Below are 25,229 nucleotides of genomic sequence, written 5' to 3' on the forward strand. Positions count from 1 at the left end.
ACCGCCCGCTGAAAACCGCCCTCGTGGAGTCATCGTTGCCGCAGAGGCATCGCACGCAGCTCCGACTTCTCTGTCACAGCCAGAAGCCAGCATAGGCACGCCCATTGGCGCACCGGACCGTCGACATCAGAAGGGCAAGCCGCGACCCAGCTTCGCACGCCATCATCGTCGTCATCACACGAGTCGCAACGCCAACCACACGCATCACCAGTTGCACACCGGCCAACCATGATGCCGCGCACGTCCAGCCTGCAGGAAGCACAAAAGGGGCCAAGATCTCCAAGACGGCGCCCCAAAGAGGGAAAACGACATTGAAGATGCCGCCGCCGCCCAATCGAACAGGATCATGACTTTCGCCCGTAGATCTTAACCCGAGAGCTGAGGAAGTGCAAAAACTCCTCGACGGAGCCTCCAAGGAGGAAAGCGACGCCCACGGGCGCCGCCGCCGCCGGCCGGCGAGCATCGGCTAGGCTTTCGCCTGGAGCAGCACGAACAACAGTCCCACGCAGAGCACTCCGCTGGCCCGCACACCTCCGACGCCGCGCCAGAGCCACCTCCTCCCTCGTCGTCCGTCTGCCAAAACAGATGAGCCAGATCCAACATCTGGCACCCACCACCACTGCACGGGCACCGCACACCGGAGAACAGAGCTCCCAGTCGTGGCAGAACCCACGGACGCAGACAACCAAAACCGACCACAGCCCGCCAGATCCGGCCGAAGCCGATCCGACGAGCCGGCAACACCATCGACGAGCCGGCCACGGGGACGAGCTCGCACAGGCAGACCAGGGGGCTGCCACCCCCAGAGCTAACCACCAGTATCATCAGTCAGTTCAGCCAAATCATCCAAACCATTGTACTCCCTCTGTAAACTAATATAAGAGCGTTTAGATCACTACTTTAGTGATCTAAACGCTCTTATATTAGTTTACAGAGGGAGTACAATGGAAGAAGAACTTCTGACCATCACCATCACAATGTATATATGCATCACATCACATGCAAGGTCAATACAGAAACCGAAAACCCCAACTCGTGCGTGTAGTTTTCTTCTAACTCCTATGCTCATATGTACAACACAAAATCACATGCTGCTTATTCCGACAACAACAACGACGAAAAACTGGCAAAATCATGCCAATCTGTGTATATTATCACCTAGCAAAAGGCACTATTTATCTCCCAGGTGCCTGTCCCCATCAATGCAATTGCAACTAGATCTCCAATTATGCCTACTCAAGAAATGTAATCCAAGCCAAGCCAGCACAAGGCTCTGGAAAGAATGTGTATATATCCGGGGGTATCATAGAGCTGATAGCTCATCCGGTTGGTGCAAGCACTCATGAGGATTCGCGTAGAAGTAGTCCTCTTCCTTGGGTTTGTCCGGAATCACCTGCCTCCTGGACGGCGCGCCCATGCGGCTCGTGTGTGATGCCTTCACAGAGGAGGAGAAATCGGCCCAGCTCAATGTGCCGTTTTTGTACTCATCCACCAGCTCAACTATAAGTTTCCGGTCAAGTAGCACTGTCTTCTTGAACCCCAAGTATCTGTGGACAGGGTACAAAACAACAGTTGAATGAAAATGGGGCAAAAGGTTTTTTCAGAAACAAGATTATGACATCCCCATAGTTTCAGCTTGCAAACATTAATTTTACTGAGGATGCAATCATGAAAAAACTGTATACGCAACACCATTGTTCATGTTTCAGGCATTTGACTATTATCACGCAATTGAAATGAAACATTCTAAAAGTTTGGGTTTGAGAAAATCCTGCTACTCCTATAAGAATGGTTGAGAACATTGCGATCATGCAGCATGGCATGGGGCAGGTACTAGGTGTTTCTTTCCTTTCTTTCTTTCTTTTATGCGAGGAGGTAATAGTTTTTTTCTTGATATTTATTCCAAGGGACAAACTTCTATGTCTAGTCACAAGTATAACATGATACAGTGTCACATAACAAGGGAAAGGCTGGAACTTGACAAAAGTACCTGCGATGGCCTTCAACAACTTTTGCCATGTTACCATCATAAGTGGGGATGAAAACATCACTCTCCAAGGACACCATATAATCCAATGCTGCCATCTGGGAAGAATGGTTCTGGAAAAACCTGAGTCCTGAAGGCAATAACGTCTCCTTTCTTACCTGATCATCACCAATAACAAATAAACTTTAGATATAAAAGAGATGATAAGCATGCAGTTCTGTGTTGAAGATGTTGAACTAACCACATTGGGATAAGCTGAGGTCAGTGCAGCCATTCTTCTTTGTCCACCATATATTTCACCAGCAGCAATATATATTTGATAATGGCGATCAATGTCGAGTGCCTTTAGTACCATCGCAATCTCCTCTGGTGTTAATGGACAGAGCCCGTCTTTCCTCTTCGCCTTGGAGTCGATCACTTTCTCTTTCCACCATGGGTAAGCGTATCTTCCAAGTTCAAGGCACAATTCATTTGTCAACTAAAGGTCTACAACATCTTGAGAAAAATTGGATGAGGATGCAATACCTCATTCTTGTGAGCTCCTCGGCCTCCTCGTTGCTGCAACCATGTGTACACCCGGAGAAGGCAAGCATGTCCATCTCATACCGCAAGTGGAGAACCACAAAGGGTCCATTCTGACGAAGAATTTGAACCACACGCCTGCCCAGCTCTTCTATTTCAGGGGTAAATCTCAATGCATCAAAATTGACACGGCACCTCAGTTTCTGAATCTCCATGGGTAGGCCATTATTTGCAAGCCGAGCATCTGTTTTATTCAGATGGAGAACTTTGTACTTCTTTAATATTGGTAAAATCTGTTTTCCCAAAAACAACTACTTAGAATCATTATCTGGGTGTGCATATGATTCGGATACATCACAAGAAACGGAGAGATGCAAGCAAACCTGATTATGGTAATAGGATATATCAGACCAGCTGACAGGCGGCATGGAGCGAAGATATCCCTGTTCAACTCTCTTTTTCAGCCGTGGAGGGAGCTCTTTCAGTATCCGGACCTCATCTCTCAATGATGCTATGAAGTAGTCCACATCAAATATATCTCGGAACTCACTGTAGGCAAAGCAACAGAAAAGGATAAGACAAAGGCAGTCCTTGAACTGAGTTGTTAAGAACTGCAGTGACAGCAGAAAGAAATGCTGACCTAGGATCAGCCCAAAATGAAGTTTTATCCAACTCCGGCACGATGAGTGTGACATTCAAGTATCTTGCAACCGTCACCATATCGCATATCTGATTTACCAGTGGAACTTTCATGGTTCAGTTCCAGTATTTGAACAGCAGCAATGGCTCAGAAATATAGACAGCGCAGTAAATTAGATGCATTGAGATGTCACAAGCTGTACTTACAGCGGCGCGCATCTGGTTGAGACCGCCATTGCAGGACACCATCAGATAGCCATTGTTCTTGTAGATTCCTGAACATAGAACCGAACAAATCAAATGGAGGTAGAGGCTGCAACAGGGTTAGAATCAGTAGTAGTAAACCGCACAGGAGACACCCAATGGTTAATCGAGCCATGGAAGTGAACTGTTCCCGACGAATGCGGAATCCTTGGACCAAATTGATCGGACATGAGCTGATCGACCCAAAAAAGAGGTGCTAACCCAACCAATCTCGCAGGGAAGGCGACAAATGGAAAGGGGAAAGCATTAATGGAAGGCCCGAATATTCCTGAGCAAAGAAGGAAGGGAAGCCGCCTGATCCGCAGATGATTCCTAATTCCTAACCGGAGAAGTGTGGGAGAAGGGGAGCAAAAGAAGCAGGAATCGACCGACATACGCTTGGGTGGCAGCGGTAGCGCGACGGCGGCGGCGGTGGCGGTGGCGGCGACCCTCTCGCGGTCCGCCGGCAGCAGCAGCGGGCGCTGCACGATGACGAGCGTCTGCGCGAGGCAGCCGGACCAGACCCCGCTCAGGCCCAGCACGCTGGGTGCCAGGTGCTCCCCGAAGGCCGCCGCGAGCAGCACGACGACGCAGGTCCAGAGCAGCACGGTGGTGCTGGCGCGCGCCACCCAGAGGCTCACCCGCGCCGCCCGCCGCGCCTTCCCGGCCTTCCCGCCGGCGCCCATCTCGTCCGCAGCGCCGCGCGAGAAGAAACCCCCCACCCGAGGCCGAGCGGGCAAGGCGGTGCTGTGCCGCGCCGCGCCGCCTCCCTCCTGCCCGCCGTCTGAATGGTACTCGCGCGATCAAAGCCCCTCTCTCCCACTCGCTTATATCTTGGGTTGTGTTTCCTACTAGTCCTCGCCTCCTCGCCGAAACCTGTGAGCGCGCTGCGCCGCAAGGGGGTGGCGTGTCCGTACTGCCGGCGCGGGCACCGGCGGCGAGGGACGAAGCGCGTGTCAAAGCGCGCCCGCGTGGCCAGGCTGGTCTATTTGTACGCACACGGCAGCAGCGGGGGCTGTCCGTACAAACGCAGCAGGTCTACACGGACGAGGTCTATGGACCGATGGGACAAGCTCACCGTGCCGGCCCGTAGAGTCAGAGGGAAGTGAGCGGGGATCGGTCCATGGAGCACGTCTATGGACGGTCTATTTTGACTCCGTTGCCTGAGGTGGGCCCCGGGGTCGTCTGTCATCAGGGGTGCTTCGTGTGGCTGACGCGTGGGGCCTGGCCCCGCGTGCCGAGAAAACGAACTTATCGCCCGGATAGATTTCTGAAATGGGAGGAAAGAATATTTGTGGTTGGCGCCCGAATGTCTGCGTTGCCCAGGAATACTACCTCGCAAGAAACCTTGCTTTCTGAGGTTGTAGTACTAGCAGCATTTATTTCCGAGAGAATTTTATTAGTACCATTGACAGAAATTAAAGCATTGATAGGAACTGGCAGACATTTGGTTTCGCATATCAAAGCTAGGACAAAATTTTTGTTTTAACCTTTTCTGCTATAACAAATTCAAAATTGATCTTGTTTTCAGAAAAGTTTCAACTCTGCCCTTTTTTGTCACGCCAACATTCCTGGCGTCCAACTTACACGGGAGACAATAGGTCCCTGACCCACTCGTCCGAACCGTTGGTTCGTTGACCTGCTACGTGAGGCCCAAACGCCATGTACCTTGGCGTCTCGCCCAGGTAACTGACTCACGCGCGTGGGCCCAACCCACGCATCCATCTCCTCTTCTCCTTGGCGGCGACCGAATGAACAAAGACCTCTCTCCCTCGTCCCTCTTCTCCCTCGCACCAAATCACCCCTTGATCTACGTCATCCTTCCACTACTAGGAGAAAGCCTACTAGTAGCGCTGATTTTTAGGCTAGCGGTAGCGCGGGTATAGTACGACGCTACAGCTAACTTGTAGCAGTAGTGTTGGTTGTCCCGCGCTACTGCTAACCACACATAGCTAGTAGCGCTGGAGATAAACAGCGCTACGGCTAACCGTAACGCTACTGCTAAATTTTCCTGTATTTTCTTTTTTGTAGCATATTGGTGATGTATTTGTACATGTTTTATATAGTAGTTTCATCATATGATTTTATGATCAAGATGAGTTATTATACCAGTGGGTGAAAGAGATATGGATTAGATTCAAGTGGAGGCAACATGATGCAAATCGAAAGTACTACCATGTTGCCTCCACTTGAATCTAATCCACGTTTATTTCACCCACTGATATATATATATAATAACTTATCATGCTCATATAACAACTCAGCATCATCATCATAATAATAACTCATCATCGTTATCATAATAACAAGTCGTACCCATCATCATCATATATAGGCATCTAACAACTTCTACTCGTTATCATAATAACAAGTCATACTCATCATCGGTCATAGTCATAACCAACCCTAGTTAATTGTTCTTAGCACATGATCATGAGTATTAGCTAGGACCTGCTACCCATCTCTATGGTAAAATAGCATAAAATAACATAGCCCCTGACTCCATTATGGAGAATGGAGATTATCCTGTCTCTGATACGTCTCCGACGTATTTATAGTTTTTGATTGTTACATGATGTTATATTATCATTCTTGGATGTTTTACAATCATTTTATAGCAACTTTATATCATTTTTTCGGACTAACCTATTGACATAGTGCCCAATGCCAGTTGCTGTTTTTTGCTTGTCTTTTACTTCGCAGAATATCAGTACCAAACGGAGTCCAAACACAGCGAAACTTTTTGGAGAATTTTTATGTACCAGAAGGAACAACTTGGGCCAAAGAAGTACCAGAGGGGTGGCCCGAGGGGGGCACAACCCACCTGGAGGCCCAGACGCGCCCTGGTGAGTTGTGCCCACCTCGGTGGCCTCCCGCACAGCCTCTTTGCCCTATAAATCTCCAAATATTCCAGAAACCCTAGGGGAGTCGACGAAACACAATTCCAGCCGCCGCAAGTTCCAGAACCACGAGATCCAATCTAGACTCCATCACGGAGGGGTTCATCATCCTCATTGGTGCCTCTCCGATGATGCGTGAGTAGTTCATTGTGGACCTATGGGCCCGTAGGCAGTAGTTAGATGGCTTCCTCTCGCTCTTTTGATTCTCAATTCAATGGTCTCTTGGAGATCTATTTGATGTAACTCTTTTTGCGGTGTGTTCGTTGGGATTCGATGAACTTTGAGTTTATGATCAGATCTATATCCATGAAAGTTATTTGAGTGTTCTTTGATCTCTTATATGCATGATTACTTATAGCCTCGTATTTCTTCTTCGAATATTTGGTTTAGTTAGGCTGACTAGATCATTTTTTCTTGCCATGGGAAGAGGTGCTTTGTGATGGGTTCGATCGTGCGGTGTTCTTTCCCAGTGACAGAAGAGGAAGCAAGACATGCATGTATCGTTGCTATTAAGGATAACAAGATGGGGGATATTCCTACATGAATAGATCTCGTCTACATCATGTTATCGTTCTTATTGCATTACTCCGTTTCTCCATGAACTTAATACATTAGATGCATGCTGGATAGCGGTCGATGTGTGGTGTAATAGTAGTAGATGCAGGCAGGAGTCGGTCTACTAATCTTAGACGTGATGCCTATATAATGATCATTGCGTGGATATCATCATAATTATTCAATGTTCTATCAATTGTCCAACAATAATTTGTTTACCCACTGTATGCTATTTTCTCGAGAGAAGCCACTAGTGAAATATACAGCCCCCCGGTCTATTCTTTATCATATTTGCTTTGAGATCTATTTCTATTCGCATTTGTTTTCATATCTATTATTCCAAAAGCCCAAAACTACAGTGCTGCACTTTTTATTCGCATCTTTTATTGCATGTTTTATCGAGATCTATTTATCCAATCTACCACAAATTTTATCCCATCAACTTGACAATTTCTAGCGCCGTTACCAGCAGAGGGATTGATAACCCCTCATAAGCATCGGGTTGCAAGTATCTACCACAAGTTTTTCTAACAAATTCTTTGAGTGAAAAAGTAGATGCTCTTATGAAATTGGTTGCTAATAAAAGTGCTCCTATTTATCTTAATGATGTGCCTTTGTCTACTTTGATTAGCAAAAGAGTGGTCCCGTAGATGCAAATTTTATCTCGCGAAATAATTTTAATAACAATGCTTATAGAGGTAATTTTAATTCTAGGTATTTTGCTGTCAATTCCTCTAATAATTATGGTAATTCCTATGGTAATTCTTCTTACAATAATAATAGGAACACCTCTGATCTTGAGAATAATATTAAATATTTATCAATGCTCAAAAAAATTTCAATACTACAATAGAATAAAAGTTGAATAAAATTGATGATATATCTAGAAGCATTGATAAAATTTCTCACGATGTAGAAAATCTCAAGTTGAAAGCTTTTGTATCCAAAGTTGATGAACCAATTAAAGCTTTATATGTTTCTATGGATGAAAGTAAGAAAAGAAATGCTATGCTTAGAGCTAAAAGAGAATTTTTAGAAAGAGCGTTTTTTAGTGATTGCTTTCATAAAAATGATGAAGATCTTAAAATGATTGGTGTTTCTTCTATTGATTCCTTGTTTAGTAAAATTAAAGTTGATGAAAAAGGGACTGAAGAAGAGTCGACTTTAGCTAGAAGGCATCCCGATAATTCGGAGGGTGAAAATCTTGATGAGAAGATTGATTAAAGTGGGTTTGGAGAGGTCAAAACTTTAACTAGTGATGTTCCCACTCTTTTGGATTACAAATACTTTAATTATGATAGTTGCTCTTTGCTTGAATGTATTTCTTCATTGCAATCCATGATAAATTCACCCCATGCTTATGAACAAAACAAAGCTTTTACTAAATATATCGTCGATGCCATGATGAAAGCTTTTGAAGAAAAGTTGGAATTAGAAGTTTCAATTCCTAGGAAATTACATGATGAATGGGAACCTACGATTAAATTCATGATTAAAAATTATGAGTGTTTTGCTTTATGTGATTTGGGTGCTAGTGTTTCCACAATTCCAAAATCTTTATGTGATGTGCTTGGTCTTACCGATATTGAAGAATGTTCTCTTAATTTGCACTTGGCGGATTCTACTATTAAAAAGCCTTTGGGAAGAATTAATGATGATCTCATTCTTGCAAATAGGAACTATGTGCCCATAGATTTTATTGTTCTTCATATTGATTGCAATCCATCTTGTGCAATTATTCTTGGTAGACCATTTTTACGCACTATAGGTGTCGTGATTGATATGAAAGAAGGCAATATTAAATTTCAATTTCCACTAAGAAAAGGTATGGAACACTTCCTTAGAACAAGAATTAAGCCACCATATGAATCAATCATGAGGGCATCCTATGGATCTAAAACTAAAGATGACAACACTTGAATCTATGAATTATGCCTTGCTAGGGGCGTAAAATGATAGCACTTGTTAGGAGGCAACCCAATGAATAAAATTTATTTTTGCCTTTTTCTTTCTATTTTTCAGTGATTGCACAATTATGCTACTGTTATGATTGTATTTTTATGTTTTAATTAGTTTTTGGGCCAAGCTAAGCCTTTGGGATCATGTTGGGTGATAGTTGATTTGATCTCGTTGAAAAACAGAAACTTTTGCACCCAGTAAAATAATTTTCATAAACCACGGAAACGTGATTTTGCTCTGATTGTTTTACACAAGATTGATATAACAATTGCCTACGTTGTCCTAATTTTTAAGAATTTTTAGAGTTACAGAAGTATGAGATCAGTTCTCATCTTTATAGACTGTTCTGTTTTTGACAGATTCTATTTTCTTTGCATTGTGTGCTTATTTTGATGAACTTATGGATTGTATCGCGGGGGGGGGGGGGTATAAGCCATGGAAAATTTAGAAACAAGTAGTATAATGCAAAAAATAAAATATGAATGAGTTTGCAACAGTACTTAAAGTGAAGATTGGTTTTCTTATACTAACGGATCTCACGAAGGTTTTGTTAAGTTTTGTGTGATTGAAGTTTTCAAGTTTTCGGTGAGATCACGATGGATGAAGGGATAAGGAGTAAATAGAGCCTAAGCTTGGGGATGCCCCATGGCACTCCAAGATAATATCCAAGGAGGAACAAGCAACTAAGCTTAGGGATGCCCCGAGTGGCATCCCCTCTTTCTTCTAATGACCATCGGTATTTTAATTGGAGCTATATTTTTATTCGTCACATATCATGAGTTTTGCTTGGAGCATCTTGTATTATATGAGTCTTTACTTGTTTTGCTTTTTAGTTTGTCACAAGTATCCTTGCTGGACACACCTATTTGATAGAGCCAAAATTATGCTATGATTTGTTAGAATTGTTCTTTATGCTTCACTTAAAAAAATTGAGCTATGGAATTGCTCTAGTGCTTCACTTATATCTTTTTGAGCACGATGTGCTTTAATATATTTTTAAGAAATGCTCTCATGCTTCACTTAGATTTATTTGAGAGTTAGTAATTTTTGAAGAAATTCTCTCATTCTTCACTTATATTATTTTGAGAGACGAAAAAAATTTATGCTCATGTTCTTCACTTATTGTTTGAGCTTGTTAAAAGCAATGGCAACATATGAAACTAGTCCCAAAGTAATAGACATTCAAGAGGGATATAATAAACACTTTCATGAAGATCATTGGGCAAAATAAACTTGATTCTTTGTAATAGTTTTGAGATATGATGATAATGATATGTGAGTCATGTTGGTGAGTAACTATGCTTTAGTAAGAACATTCGTGTTAAGGTTTGTGATTCCCTATGCAAGCACGAAAGTCCATAGTCATGCAATGAAATTACATCCTACTTGTGGTGCATTATTCGGTGTTAGTTATGCTTAATGCTTGCTTACGTGATTTTTCATTTCTTGGTTGGTTACTTCTCAATCTTTTTGCTAGCCTCCACTTGTACTAAATAGAAATACTACTTGTGCATCCAACATCCTTAAACCCAGTTTTGCCATATGAGTCCACCATACCTACCTATATGCGGTATTCCCATGCCATTATAAGCAAATTTGTATGTGCCATCTCCAATTTTCAAAATAAATTTCCTTTTTGTGTGCTCGTACCGCTCATGAAGCGATAGGGGTGGCCAATATTTTCCATGCTAGATGTGTTATTCTCAAGATGAGTGTTTATTCACTTGTCATTGCACGAGAGTACATCAGTAATAGGGATGCCTAGTCCCAACATGAAAAAGAAATTTACTTTATGTTGTGAAATAATAAATTCCTTGGAAAGTGTTGGTATGGAAGGCACCCGTGGATACGGCTAGCCATGGGTTGTGAAAGAATGGTGGAAAAAGGAATAAACTTTATTTTCTGTTTGGGAACCGTCTAGGATATATCTAGCATGGAAAGTGTTGGGAATTACTCGGTCGTTTTCGTTGAGGGGAAAAGTATGCCTCCCAAAAAAAAATTATCTCTCAATTTAAGCTTTGAGCTCTGGCACCTCTACAAATCCCTACTTCCCTCTGCGAAGGGCTTATCTATTTACTTTATGAAAATTTTATTTTTATTTGAGTCTCCATCTTCTCTTATAAAGCACCAAATAAGGGGCACTATGATCGTACTTGAGCATTGGATCTTGCTAATATGCTAGCGTGTTTCATGAATGGGTCAATGATTGAGCATGATGGGCTAGGGATAACTTTCTTTAGTGTTGATATTTTGAAAGACGTGGTTGCTTGTTGATATCACTACAAAAAAAATACACTTCCGTGATGATACGTGTTTGTCACAGTAGGTCGCGTTTTTTGTCATGCATGTACATCCATGACAAATTTATGATAGAATCAAGATAGTCATACATGTGCTGTCGTATAAGTGTTCCATGACATTACCAAAATTATCATCACGGAAGTGTCCACTTCCATGAAGATAAATCGCGCGTCACAGAAGTGCTTTCGTCAAGGGTGACCGACACGTGGCATCCACCGTAACGGAACGCCGTTAAGCTATCGGGTCGGGTTTTGGATCCGATAACCCGTTAACAGCCCCGACCAATGGGGATTTTCCACGTGTAAAATCATCATTTGCTGGAGGAAACATGTGTCGGCTCACCGTTGGGACAGATGGCATCCGCTCATTGGACCGAAGGCGCCTATGATATGGCGACACGTGGCACGGCCCAATAGAGGACCATTCCTGTGAAAAGGCCGGCCCGTTTGACTTGGTCAAAAGGTGGCGGGTCGGCCCACGGAAAGCCTATTAACGGCATGTTCGCATATAGCCCATTTACAACCCGCTAACCCAGGGCCCGTTACGCCCTATCCGAATTAGGCCCACTAGCGTCATCTGGGTCGTCCAATATGATTCAGCCCATTTTAACTTCCGGCCCATGTGTGGCACATGACTTCTTTCGGCCCATATGAGGACCTTTGTAACTCTTGGCCCATTAACGGCCCGTGGTGAAATTGGCCCGTAATGAACAATGAATCACTTTATACCCATTAACGGCCCGTTATTCCATTGGGCCGTTTCCAGCCCAAGTTATGTTTCGGCCTTCTCAGGGCCCATTGATTCTTGGGCTCATTTGCAGCATTCGGTTACATACGGCCCGTTACTGTCATTTTCTGCTTGTGGGCCAAATTCAGCCCGTCGTTACAGTCGGCCCATTTGCGGACCGTTAATACGTTGGGCCGTTTTCATGTCAAAAAAACCCGTTGGGCTGTTTTCATAGAGTTATCAAATACGGCCTATTAACGGCCCGTTATGGTCCATGAATAGTATGACCCATGATTGGCGAAATGATGATACGCCTTGTAGAAGGCCCATGGATCCTACGGCCCGTATGAGGCCCATGGATAGTACGGCCCGTAGAAGGCCCATGGATCGTACTGCCCGTAGAAGGTCCATGGACCCTATGGCCCGTAGAAGGCCCATGGACCCTAAGGCCCGTATAGAAGGCCGATGGATCCTACGGCCCATATAGAAGGCCAATGGATCCTACGGCCGGACGAAGGCCCATGGATCATACGTCCTGCAGGAGGCCCATGGTTACAACAGTCCGTGTGTCGCCATGATTATTTTGGCCTAGTTACCAAAAATAGGCTATTGTGGCCACTAGAAAAAACAGAAAAAGAACTGCAGTGACTACAAGCAAACAACTAAACAAGACAATAAGGAAATAAATAAGCAAGCAATTAATGCTAGCCTATTACCCCTATTACACATATTACATCCACTGGGCATCAAAGTTCGCCACCAGTGCAAATATAGGGAACAAAGCAACACATTACATACACTGGCTGTCAAAATTGGCCACCAGTGCAAATAAACGCGGCAGCAAAACAAGAGCATAACTGAAACAACTTCAGAAGAGCTCAAGAAACGTTATCCTGGGTATCCACCATGCTGGCAATAAGCTTAGCAAGCTGATTAGCTTTGTCCTGTTTGGCGCTAAAATCCTCCAACGCTTGCTGTTGCACCAGAAAGTATGCATCTGAATGCTCCAGGGACTTTCGCAGTCCTTCCGCTTCTTGTCGCAGCACAGCTGATCGATGTCTTTCAGCTTGTAGTTGAGACTCAAGAAACCGAACTGATTCAGACAGTGAGTTTGAATAGCTTGTGCAAGCGGTAGTGGCCAGTAACTCGAACACTAAACCAAGACAGGACTTTGGGGTTGTCTCGCTGTCTTCAAGATAGTCTTCCTTAGCTGTTTTATCAGCTTTGTTGGAGACCAACAAGGATGTGTCACTATCCTGAACCTTATCTGCATTACTTCCTTTACCATTGCTTAATAAGGCACTCTTCCCCAATATTCTGTCAGCATTCTAAAAGAAGAAACAAGCAGACACATAACAAGTTTAGCATGTACTAGTATATGAAACTCATTTCGGTGAACCAGTTCATTAGTAAGGTGGACAGGATTAAACTACCAAGTCTTCTATTGCCAAGTACTAGTACATAATAAAAGCATCAAACAAACATATATCTATGTCCTATGGTCACTGCATTGTCTTGCCAAATCAAAATAGAGACACGGTTCAAATCATATCAGTTCAAGACAAAGCAGCAGTGAAAGAATACAAAGCGTGGGAAACTACACGGCACAACAAGATTTCAGATGGGTACCACGGGTCTACATGTACAACAACACTATTGGCTCTGTTGTGATGCTAGTAATGTGCATGATATGAAAGTCAACTGTATACACAATTGAAATTGAAATCAACAGAGCTATTGATAAGAGCAAACCTGTTAAAGAAACATGCGTGAACATACCTGCTGTGCCATTGGAGTTTCGATTGGATCCTTCAATTTAAAAATAAGTTTGTATGAGTAAATACAGTGATACAAGAGCAAAGCAATCATAGTTAAAAAAGGCGCGCCTAAGCGAGCGCTTAAGCGCGCCTAGGCTCTAGGCGTTGGCAAAACGCATTGCGCATAACTACGCATAATCTGTGCATAACTGCGCATAAGCATGCGCTTTGGTCAGTAAAGCGCAAGGCGGTGGCAAAACGCACAATTAACGCCTAGCGCTTTTTTGAACTATGATAGCAATGGAATCTTAAATTAGAACAGTTGTTCTTCAGGTTTAGGCACTTGTTCTACATGAACAGAGTACAGTAAGACGCAAGAATATAATACTTAAAAATAGAAAATGAGCTCATAGACCTTACCACATTCTTGGTTCGGGACCAGTACAGAACAAGGCGTTCCCAGTCATCGTCCAGTAAATGTGTCTCAGGAGAACGTAAGGGAATTTGATGAGTTTCTTTGCCGGTGAAGTACGTTTTCTTCAGGTAATTCCGATACTGCCACCAAGCATTCTTGAAGATAGCAGAGGTATTAGCACAGGTTACCTCATCCTGAGTTTCCAAATCGGTCCTTCTCTATAGAGAAAAATGGGAAAATTTGTTGTATTATAACCATCATGGAGGTAGGATGTATGGGACGAAGCAAAGTAATTGCCATGAATAACATTACTTACACATAACTCCTGGACAAACACCTGCAACTGGCATTTTCCTTCATCTTCAGTATAATATTTCCAAGATGGGAAGATACGCACATACGATTTAACAACATCAAATGCGATAGATGCTAAACTACGACTAGCTGGTTGTGCTTCCTCCACAGGAATAGGCGTACTAACTGGTGGAGTTGGGGTTCGCCGTGATAGTACTGGCCCTTTGGGCACTGGAGCTGCCTTACTAACTGCTCTTGTTTGGGAGCTCTGTGGTGGAGATGGTGTTGTGTCAACAGGAACTGGGTTACTATCGGCTGGGGTTGGGGTTAGATTGGGTGAAGCTGGTTCTCTGTCCATCGCAGTAGGGGTACAATCTGCGAGAGTTTGGGTTATGTGTGGTAGGGCTGGTTCTTGTGCATGTACAACCGGGGTGCTATCTCCACCAAGAGGTAGCACTGTTTTATTTGAAGACCGTGTTTTTAGTCCGCTAGATACTGGCATCACCCGCTCCAATTCAAATGGCTGATAAACAGGAAACATAGTTGAATGTACAGACATTGTATGAGAGACAGATGCAATAGATAGTGTGGAAAAAAGAGGGCATGAAATAGTTGACATGTATATTGTTTAACTAAAACGGATAGCATGACATAATTTCACATATATGATGTCTATCTAAACTGGATAGCATAGCATAACATAATTCAAAGATATGATGAATAACTAAACAGGATCGCATGACATAATTCACCTACATGTTATCTAAGTAATCAGGATCGCATCATTTAATTCACATATGTGATTTATATGCTAAACAGAGGGCATTCGATATGATGTCTGAACTAAGAACATGGTGTTGAATATTGTGTATATGATGTCTAAACTATGCAATGCAAGACACCGTATGCATGATATGAGCAGTATAACCGTGCCAAGTTAGAGCATACACCTCAGTGGGGGAATAGGACTGGTCATCTGTCTCTGAATCCATCTCTGAGGAGCTATCGGGACCCAACAAGAGATCTGCTTCGACAGGTAGCACTGTCTGCTCTGAAGGCCTTGTTTTCACTCCAGATTTTTCCATCTCCCACCCAAATGGCTGATTCACAGGAAGAGTAGTTTAATGTACAAACATTGTCGACAAATGGAAATGTAATGAAGAAAAGGATGGGCAAGATATCATTCAAATATATGATGCCTGGTTAAACAGGATGGCATTGCACATTTCACATATATTATGGCTGGCTAAAAGACATGAGACTGCATAATTCCCATATATGATATAGAAACTAAATAGGTGGCATTACAGAACATGTCTAAACTAAGCAGATGACATATATGATGTCAAAAGTAGGCACTGCAAGGCAACATATGCATGATATGACTAACATAATTATGCCAAGGTAGAGCAAACACCTTGGGGGGTAAATAGGAGTGGTCAGCGGCGTCTGTAACCGCCTCAGAACAGATATCTTCCTCTGGATTACAATCTGGAGAGGGGTGGGGAGGGTTTGCCATTGAACCCACCATGGAGCGACGTCTGCATGACATTATATTGCCGCGCAGAACTCTTCTCTTTTTCTCTACATGTTCAGCATGACTGTGTACAATATCTGACATGCATACGAAAAAATATGGTGAGATTATGTAAGGAGAGCATGCAAAAATTTAGAGTGATGGTAACAACCAGTGGATCGACGTTTTTCCATTGAACCAAAATAGCCCTAATGGATCGACGTGAATGTATAGTAATAAGTGATGCAACAAGTGTACAACCTCTTTGCTGTAGCCGTGTTAGACAGAGGTGGTCGCTGAAGCAGTTGAGGTAGAGGTGGCTGTCGGAGGTGTGAAGGAAGATCTGAGGAATATGTAGACGGCGTCCAGGACACTGCTCTGTTGTGATGGATCGTTCTGTCGTTGGAGCAGCTCCGGTGAGCCGTAAGACATCAAGGCCGAAGCAGCACAAGACAGACATCGTCAATCTCAAGTGGGATTCTAATAGCATCTCCAGTAGATGATGTAAAATGGATGTAAAATTAACATCACCAAAAACCACCTGAGTACAACAGATGAGGTAAAAAGTGTTGACTCTGAACTTAACTGTCAAAACTGAAATTTATTGTGGAATCTGAATGCTAATGTAGAAACTTGTAGCAGGGAGGCACTTGACATGTAGTTTAGGGAGGGCTTGCAGTTCATCTTCAACCTGCACCCCCCTGAGCCGCCAGCCATCACTGGCCGAACCGCCGGCCCCAGCGCCGCCTCGCCGCCCCGAAACAACTCGCCACCACCGCCCCGGCCAGCCCTCTAGGCCCCCCGCCCCCCACTCTGAACCCTAAGATAGATAGTGGGGAACCTCTCCGGTGAGCCTCCGTCCCCGCCGCGGGTGGTTCTTTCTTAACTCCGGCGAGCCCCCCCAACCCCTAAAAATCGACTGACCCAAAAGTCGATTCAGTCGACTGAAGTGTGGCTTAATCGGAGCAGAGCAGCAGCACGAGCGAGGGGGAGAGCAGTAGCAGCAGCTGGGCGAGCGAGTGATCGAGCGAGAGCCGGAGCAGTAGCAGCAGATCCGGCTGGTATGGCCGCCGCCGCCAAAGGGGCCTCGCACTGGGGGAGAGCCGCCGTGGAGATGTCGCCCGCGGCACCGGCTTCAAGGTAGCCGCTCCATGGGGGTGTGGGATGGAGCACCGTCGACGCCAGGAGGTCGAGTTAAGGAGAAGGTGCGATGCGATGAGTGTACAACCTCTTTGGTGGCGCCGAGTAGGCCTCGGCTTCGTCCGAGGAGTCAGTGAGGATGCTGCGGTTCCGGTGGAGCAGGTTAAGGCGGCGCTGTGGGAATGGAGCAGCCGCGATAGACGAGGCGATCACCGGAGAAGCTCCTTGGAGGTGGAGGACGGGGCGGCTGAACCGGCGGGACGGCGAGATGGACGACGGATCCTCATCCGGGGAGGTGGACGAGGGACGTCGAGCTGTTGCAATGGACGACGTCGTCGGGGAAGAGGCTCCGGCTGGGCAGCGGTGACATGGCGGACGGAGGAGGGTGGAGTTTCGCGGCTGGAGCGGAGAGGTTATGGCGGCCTGGGATTTCGAATGGCGAAAAGGGGGCGATGGGAGGGGGTGAAGCATGACTTAGGGACGCGCTTGTCCAAAATGTAGGGTGTGTTACAAAAGTACCCCCCACTGATTTGAACTAGCGGCCCTTTCGGCTCAGGGTTAGAAGGGGGATTTCGCGTGTCGGGATTTGGCAGCTGGAGGGAGTTTTCGCGCGCGTTGTAATTTCGGGATAGCAAGGCGCGGGTTGTGAAGGCGCCAGTTTTGGGAGCACGATATCTGAATTTTCGGGATATAACAAGACGCGGGTTGAATTTTAGGGACAAGCCTAACGTGTAGTAATATTGTACTTGTACGTACCAAATCAATTCGCACTTCCCTCAACCAAAAAGAAAACGAAAAAAATAAAACTATTCACACCACACAAAGAGAGAGTCTTGCCCCGTTTTACTATACAAATGCTATTCAAAGCTACTCCCTCCTTCCATCTATATAGGGCCTAATGCGTTTTTCGATGCTAACTTTGACCAAATATTAGAGCAATGATATATGACATGCAACTTACACAAAGCACACCGTTAAATTCGTCTGTGAAAGGTTCTTTCAATGATATAATTTTCACATTGTGCATGTCATGTACTATTAATCTTGTCAATAGTCAAAGGCGGTCTTAAAAATCTCATTACGCCCTATATAGATGGAAGGAGGGAGTATGAATCCATGTTATGTCCGATTAAATTTTTCGCTTGCTGTATAATGCATGTAACCTACTCATACCAACATTTTAGTGCATTCCAAATGTCTATACTACCGCTGCAATTCGAACTAAATTTGAATTTGTTTCTCTATTTCAATAAGAATCTACAATCATGATTGTTGCCAACTTCAACCATCATAGTTTCCTTGCTATCCGCCAGATATAAATCGGACGGCCTATAATGCAGGATGGCAGGCACACCATCATCAACAACTCCGTTTTTTATAAGAGTAGAGATAAAATATATTAAATGTAGTATAACATGTTCATAACCACACCATGTGTATCACCGTTATATATATTCACACATGCGTCGGTTTGAAAACACTATGATAAATTCTTCAAATATCCGAATTCGCTTTTTATAATGAAGTATATATGATCTCTATTCGTCTTTTACACCCACACAACCCTCTTATCTTTGTAGCTAGCGCTAACTTTCTCTTGTGCATGCACACGCCCGCATCCCTCTCACCCTCCCTCAGCATTCTCTAGCTCCATCGCGCAAATTCGTCTTTTCACTTTAGGTCGTTCACCCACGGTGTGTGTAGGCCCCCAGCTCCTTCTTTACGGCACACATCGATCGATATGCCTCTCTAGCCAGGTGTGCCTAGCACAAACACAAGCTTCCCCTCTTCTCTTGTCACCGTCCATGCCTCACTCCCACCACTCTTTTCATCGTTCTCGTACTCGCACACTCCTCCCCCTCGATATAGTATGCCTCTCGTACCACCTCCTACATGCATCCCTCTCTCTCTCTATCCTTCTCCTCGTGCCTCATTTGCTTCTAACACACACATGCATGTATACCGATCGATCTCCCAACATATACCTAGATCGACTTTAACTACCCCCCATCGATCGACATACCTCACAAGTTATGTCTCTCCTTTCTCTAACAAAGGGCGATTGATCTTCCTATGTAGTTACGTCTACTTACCACAGCCACGTCGTCCCCCCTCATCATTCGTGCATGCCTCCTGACCCGTCTCTCACACGCACGTGCACAGACAACAAGAAGCCATCTCCTCTCTTATTGATATTGCGGGCGTGCCTCCCATCTGTCTAGCAAGCCTATCCCACCATTTGTTAGAAGCAACTCCACTACCACCCCCTCCAACACTCTAGCTCTGTCTCTCTCCCAACCTTATTCCTCTCCTACACATATGCATGGATGCCGATCGATCTCCCTTAATACATGAGGCAGATCGATCTCCTTAATACATGAGGTAGGCCTCTCTCCTCCTCCACACATATACCATCCATTGTACCTCTATAGTTAGTTGGGCCTCGCTCTTCCCCCACCACACACTGATAGTCGAGCGCTGCAGGTAAGTATCCATGCCATAGAGACAAACTGCACATGTCCCCTCTCACGTTCTAGTAGGCCAGCCACTCTATATCTTTGATGTGGGCACACACAAATTTGATGGCACTCTTTATCGTTCGCGCGCGCACACACACACACACATCATCCCTCTCTTCGATTCTATGGACACCTCAAGCCAATGATACCTCCACTCTCTTCTCGTGGATCGCCCCCTCTATATATATGTTATATCCAGGACTCTATTTCACACACATTGCATATGTTACATTTTTTGATTGACCCCCCCCCCAAAAAAAACTCTCAAGAACCCACACACTATATCTCTCTAGGTTTGTATCTCTCTCACACAACCCCACGTAGGTGGTGTACGTATACAAGAAGAGAATAGGTGCACCGTGCACGTACTCACGCTTCGTACACAGCCACACCCGCGCGGGTACACGGTGGAGCTCATTTCTTTACGAAATGGTAGCCCACGTGCTAATTTGAATGCCTGTAGCGGTTGTTTACCTAGGGAGGTCGTGTACCACGCGTGCATGAAACAAAGTTCGACTTGACGCGTTGCCGCGTTATTTTTAAATAAAGTTATAGCGCTCAATGGCACGTACACAGAATATAAAACGATTTTTATGGAGAAAAAGGTAGTCCGCTCACTATATACAATGGAGCCTGCCTGCCTGGTTTGTCGCTCTTCAGAGTATCACACACAAGGTTGCGGTGGCCTCTCTTTCTCTCACCGTTGGTCACTGATCCGGCCGCATCCCGTCCGCCGGGGGAAAGGGAGTGCGGTGACCTCTCTCTCTCTCTCTCTCTCACCGTTGGTCACTGATCTGGCCGCATCCCGTCCGCCGGGGGAAAGGGAGGAAGTGTATCGTTTCTCCGTTCGACGGTGCCGAGGCAGCACGTCCCGATCTGCGGTACACGCCGTTCTCTCTTACCAAGCTCCGGCGCGGCAGGGCCTACGCCACCTGCTCGCAGATTCCGCCCGCCACTGCTCACCTAGTTACATCCCAACGACCTCCAGGTATCCCCTCCGGCCTTGCTCCACTACCCGTCTTCCCACGTCGCTGCATGTGGATCTTCCATAGTTCTTTGCCCAAAATGTAGCTCGTCCGACATACTTTCCATATTGCATCCTCGTCCTCACACCGTTTTAGACAAACACAACCGTGTTGTTATCTTCCCTTAGCACAAGGAATATGCTTCTTTTTTGTCGTCGCATGTGTCATCAACTATTATTGGCCAGTAATTGTTTCCTTTCTACCTCTTTTTTGCAAACAGGGCTATCCATTTCACCTCGTTGCTATTGTGACCTTTTGGTGAACTGCACAAATCACTTTTTTCTTAAGAGTGTTTTGTGCAGTTGTACTAAAATGTCACATGGGCAACGTCTCTACATTTCAGTGCGACTGCACAAAGGGAGATTGGTTTTGCTCTATCCTCCTCATCCAACTCCGAGCCTAACCTTCTCCAACTAGTTAGTCTTAAGAGAGACTGCAAGAGTGACCGTCTTCTATTTGTGTGTTTATTGTTTCATCAGCAGTCCTCTATTATCGTAATCACACTTAATATCTTTGGAACAGGGACGCTCAGCTCTATTTTAGTGGAACTACACAAAATGATCGGAATGTTGCATGCTCCAGACAACTACTTTTTTTACCAACATGACTTGTTGATTTAGACAGAGCTGGGGGGACGTTGCTGCCAATGAAAGCATGGATCACTTTTAATTTAACACCTTCTCACAACTCTGTTTTCAGTTGTGATGTAATTATTAGCTCTGATCTGCTAATAATTGACATGCATTAGCAAGGAAGTTAGTTTTTTATTGTTTCCGAAAGAGCATCGTTGGCAAGACATGCGAAACAAAAGCTGAAAGCTCACACCATTGTACAATTTCATGTCGCTGGAAAATTATTTGTATAGTACGTCAATTATGTAAACAAATGATGGAAGCTTGATAGCATTGCTATAAGTCTCTTCATCATCCGGGTCCATGTGCCATGCAGAAAATTATACTCCTTCGTTCCTAAATATTTGTATTTTTACAAATTTCAAACGGGCATATTTTAGAGTGTAGATTCACTCATTTTGCTTCGTATGTGTACTCCCTCCATTCCTAAATATTCTATTCATCTTTCTAGAGATTTCAACAAGTGACTACATACGGAGCAAAATGAGTGAATGTACACTCTAAAATATGTCTATATACATCCTTATGTGCCAGTCCATTTGAAATCTCTAAAAGACAAATATTTGAGTACTCACTCATTGAAATATCTAGAAAGACAAATACTCCAGAGTATATTTAAGAACCGAGGGGGTAGTGCACAACCGCATGGGAGACTCAGCCCGGTCATTGCGCCGCATTAATAGTGAGTAATGAGCAGTCAAATCATAAGCCCCACCTTTCCCACTATAAGTCGCTCTGAAGAATGCAACAAAATCAGCCGTCTTGAGAATGCAAAGGAAATTTGGGATACTTTGATTGATATGCATGAAGGTACCGACTCCGTCAAGGAATCCAAGTTGGATGTGCTCCAAAGTCAACTTGACAAGTTCAAAATGAAGGATGGTGAAGGTGTCGCTGAAATGTACTCTAGGCTTGCTCTTATCACAAATGAGATGGTGGGCTTAGGAAGTGAAGAGATGACCGACAAATTCATAATTAAGAAGATCCTAAGAGCATTGGATGGAAAATATGATACCGTGTGCACATTGATCCAAATGATGCCCAATTACAAGAATCTCAAGCCAACGGAGGTCACTGGAAGAATTGTTGCTCATGAGATGTCGCTCAAGGATAAGGAGGAACTTCACATCAAGTCAAGTGGTGCTTACAAAGCCTCATGTGAAGCCCCTACATCATCAAGTGAAAAACAAACCTTCAATGAAGAATTGAGCTTAATGGTGAAGAACTTCAACAAATTCTACAAGAGTAGAAGCAAAGAGAGAAGCTCCAAGTCAAGGTCCTACAATGACAAAAGATCTTCTAGTCAAGAGCGCAATTGCTACAATTGTGTGAGACCCAGACACTATTCCAATGAGTGTACGACACCCCACAAAAGAAGAGAAGAATCACCACCAAGAGAGAGGAGGAGTAGAGATGATCGTTATGAACGAAGAACATCCCGGAGAAGCAAGGATTCGGAAAGGAAGGACAAGTCATCAAGGAGCTACACAAAATGAAGACATCAAGCTCATGTTGGTGAATGGGTATCTGTCTCCGACTCCGACAATCACTCCGAGAGAACCTATCACTCCGACTCCGAACATACTCAAGATGAAGGTGTTGCCGGTCTAGCACTTGTGTCAACCAACTCCTACGACATATTTGATTCACCAAATGAAAGACTTGGAAGATGCTTCATGGCTAAAGGCCCTAAGGTAACACACCCCGAGTATGTTGATTTCAATAGTGATGAATATGACTTGTTAGGTGATGATGATTTACTTGTTGACAACTCTAGTGATGAATACTATGATGGAACGCCAATTAATCATGCTAATCAAGATAAAACGAATGACAATGATAAGGAGAAGATTGAGCTTCTTACTAAAGAACTAAACACTCTTAAGTTAGCTCATGAAACTATCTTAGAAGATCATCGAGAAATTTTAAGGACTCGTGAGAAATTACGCTTTGAAAAGCTCAACCTTGAGCAAGAGCATGAGTTCTTAAAGGCAATCAATGATGATCTCCGTAAGAAAAGTTCTTCTTACATTGCCAAGCGTTTACTCTTATCTACTTACATGCCTCAAGTCAAGTCCATTAACAAAAACAAGAAGGATTCTTCCTCTAGTAGTAACAATAATCATGCTAAATCCAATATTGTTGCTTCTAGTAGTTCTCTTGATTCCACTAATGATTCTCTTAGCCAAGTTACACTTGAGCAAGAAAATAGCTTATTGAAGGGAATTATAGAGAAAGGTGTTTACAAGAGCCTTGCCGGGAGTAAGCAATTTGAGGAAATTGTACGCAAGCAAGGAAAGCACCGGAAGAACCAAGGTGTTGGTTTTGAACGAAAGTTCAATGCCAATGGAGTTGAGTGGGAAGAAGATCAATATCCCAAGATGAAGTTTGTTCCTCAACAAGAGAAGTATGATCCTACTTCCTTCAAGGGGACACAAGCTCAAGATGATCTTCCACCACAAGACCACAAACAAAAAGGCAAGGACAAGCTTAAAGAGGAGATTGATGCATTTGAAGAAGCTCCTAAGGCCTTGGTCAAGTGGGTTCCCAAGACTACGTCAAGTTCTACTTCATCAAGTACGACTACAACTCCAAGGATTCCCATCAAGATGATGTGGATCCCGAAGAAGAAGAATTAGAGAGTTCTTGAGGGTGACTCCGCCAACATATTTCACTCATATCTTTTTGGCAACAACAAGTGCAATCAACTTCCACATCTTGCACTAGTTCAAGGAGTCACAAACCCTCTTGTTGGTAAGACAAGGGACAAGGTAACCTAATGCTTTCATGGACATCATCTTGTGTGTGCATCACTCTATGTCTGTGGATATACTTGTTTGTTCCTTGTGGGACTAACCCGTGTAGGTATTGAAAGTGCAACTCACTCCAAAGGATTGCTCCAAATGATCTTCATCAACATTGAGCATCCACATCTTCAACACCTACATGAAGTCATCATCGACAAAACCAAAGGTTAGTTCATCCCTCTAAGGGGGGATCTCACATCTAGGGGGAGCTTAACTCTAAGAATTGAGTAAAGCAACTCTAATGGTGTGAACACATCAATGCATTATGTAAAAGTGGTAACCCCACTTGAGCTTAAACAATGAGTATGACCTATGATCAAATGTTCTCATTTGACTCCTAAGTCAATATACTCATATATAGATGACCTAGTCATCGCCAATTGTTTGATAGATGCTAGAATTGGTTGTGCATGCTTTGCCACATATTTCATTTGCCATTTTATTGTGTGAGCATGTTGGTTGCATATTTAACTCATTCGAAGACATCCACTTGTTGCTTTGATTGATTGGCTTCTTTTTCTTTTGCCAAGTGGATGAACAAGAATGCCTAAGAACCTTCTCTAGCTATCTATGCTTTTCTTGTCTCAAACTCTATTCATGCTACATCACAAAATTTGATCAAGTCAGATTCGAACCACTCTGTGTGAGGAGCACTCGAGTCCCTAATTCGTCATAGACTTAAACTTCCAAAACTTCTTTGTGCGTTTCGGTCTGACCGATTCTTCCATTTCGGTCATACCGAGATCACTAAGTCGATCTAGGTTTTTAATCTCGGTGCAACCGATTTGAACATTTCGGTCACACCGAGTTGCTGTAACTGTCAACAGTTATGCATCTCGGTGCCACCGAGTTGTTCCACTCGGTCACACCGACAGGGTCGGGCTATATATACTCACGGGCAAAAATTTAGAAACTTTCTCCAAACCCCTTCGCCCGCACATAGCTCGCTCTGCCTCCAGGGTCTCCGGATCGTCCTCCTCGTCGCCAGCCGCCTCCAGTCGCTGGTATCCGCCGCCGTCAACGGAATTCAACCCCGCCGTTGCCGCCGTAGCGAGTTCATCGCCAAGCTAGGGTATGGACTCGATCACAGTGCTATCCCCGTCCGATTCCTAGCACATTGTGTTCATCATGATTCTTGCCACGATTGAGACGATTCTATCCAGTCAAAACAATCCATAGATTAGAAGTGAATTGGAAATTTAGGGTTAGGTTTCCGCCGAAACCATCTCGGACCCACCGAGTTGTAGAACTTGGTTCCACCGATTCGGCTAAGGCCATTGCACAAGTGATTC

The 25,229-nt window shown here is 44.3% G+C and overlaps 1 protein-coding gene across 1 annotated transcript; it reads right to left on the minus strand.

The window, feature by feature from the left end:
* Positions 1 to 945: 945 nt before the first annotated feature.
* LOC123112293 (rhamnogalacturonan I rhamnosyltransferase 1) lies at positions 946 to 4,343 on the minus strand. Its single transcript, XM_044533245.1, has 8 exons — positions 3,789 to 4,343; positions 3,356 to 3,423; positions 3,150 to 3,238; positions 2,893 to 3,058; positions 2,513 to 2,802; positions 2,229 to 2,433; positions 1,991 to 2,145; positions 946 to 1,547 (listed from the first exon to the last, which is right to left on the minus strand). Exons 1-8 carry the CDS (start codon positions 4,075 to 4,077, stop codon positions 1,304 to 1,306), a joined length of 1,506 nt encoding a protein of 501 aa, XP_044389180.1. The 5' UTR covers positions 4,078 to 4,343; the 3' UTR covers positions 946 to 1,303.
* Positions 4,344 to 25,229: the final 20,886 nt, after the last annotated feature.

Source organism: Triticum aestivum, chromosome 5B (assembly GCF_018294505.1).
Source record: "Triticum aestivum cultivar Chinese Spring chromosome 5B, IWGSC CS RefSeq v2.1, whole genome shotgun sequence".
Lineage (NCBI taxonomy): Eukaryota > Viridiplantae > Streptophyta > Magnoliopsida > Poales > Poaceae > Triticum > Triticum aestivum.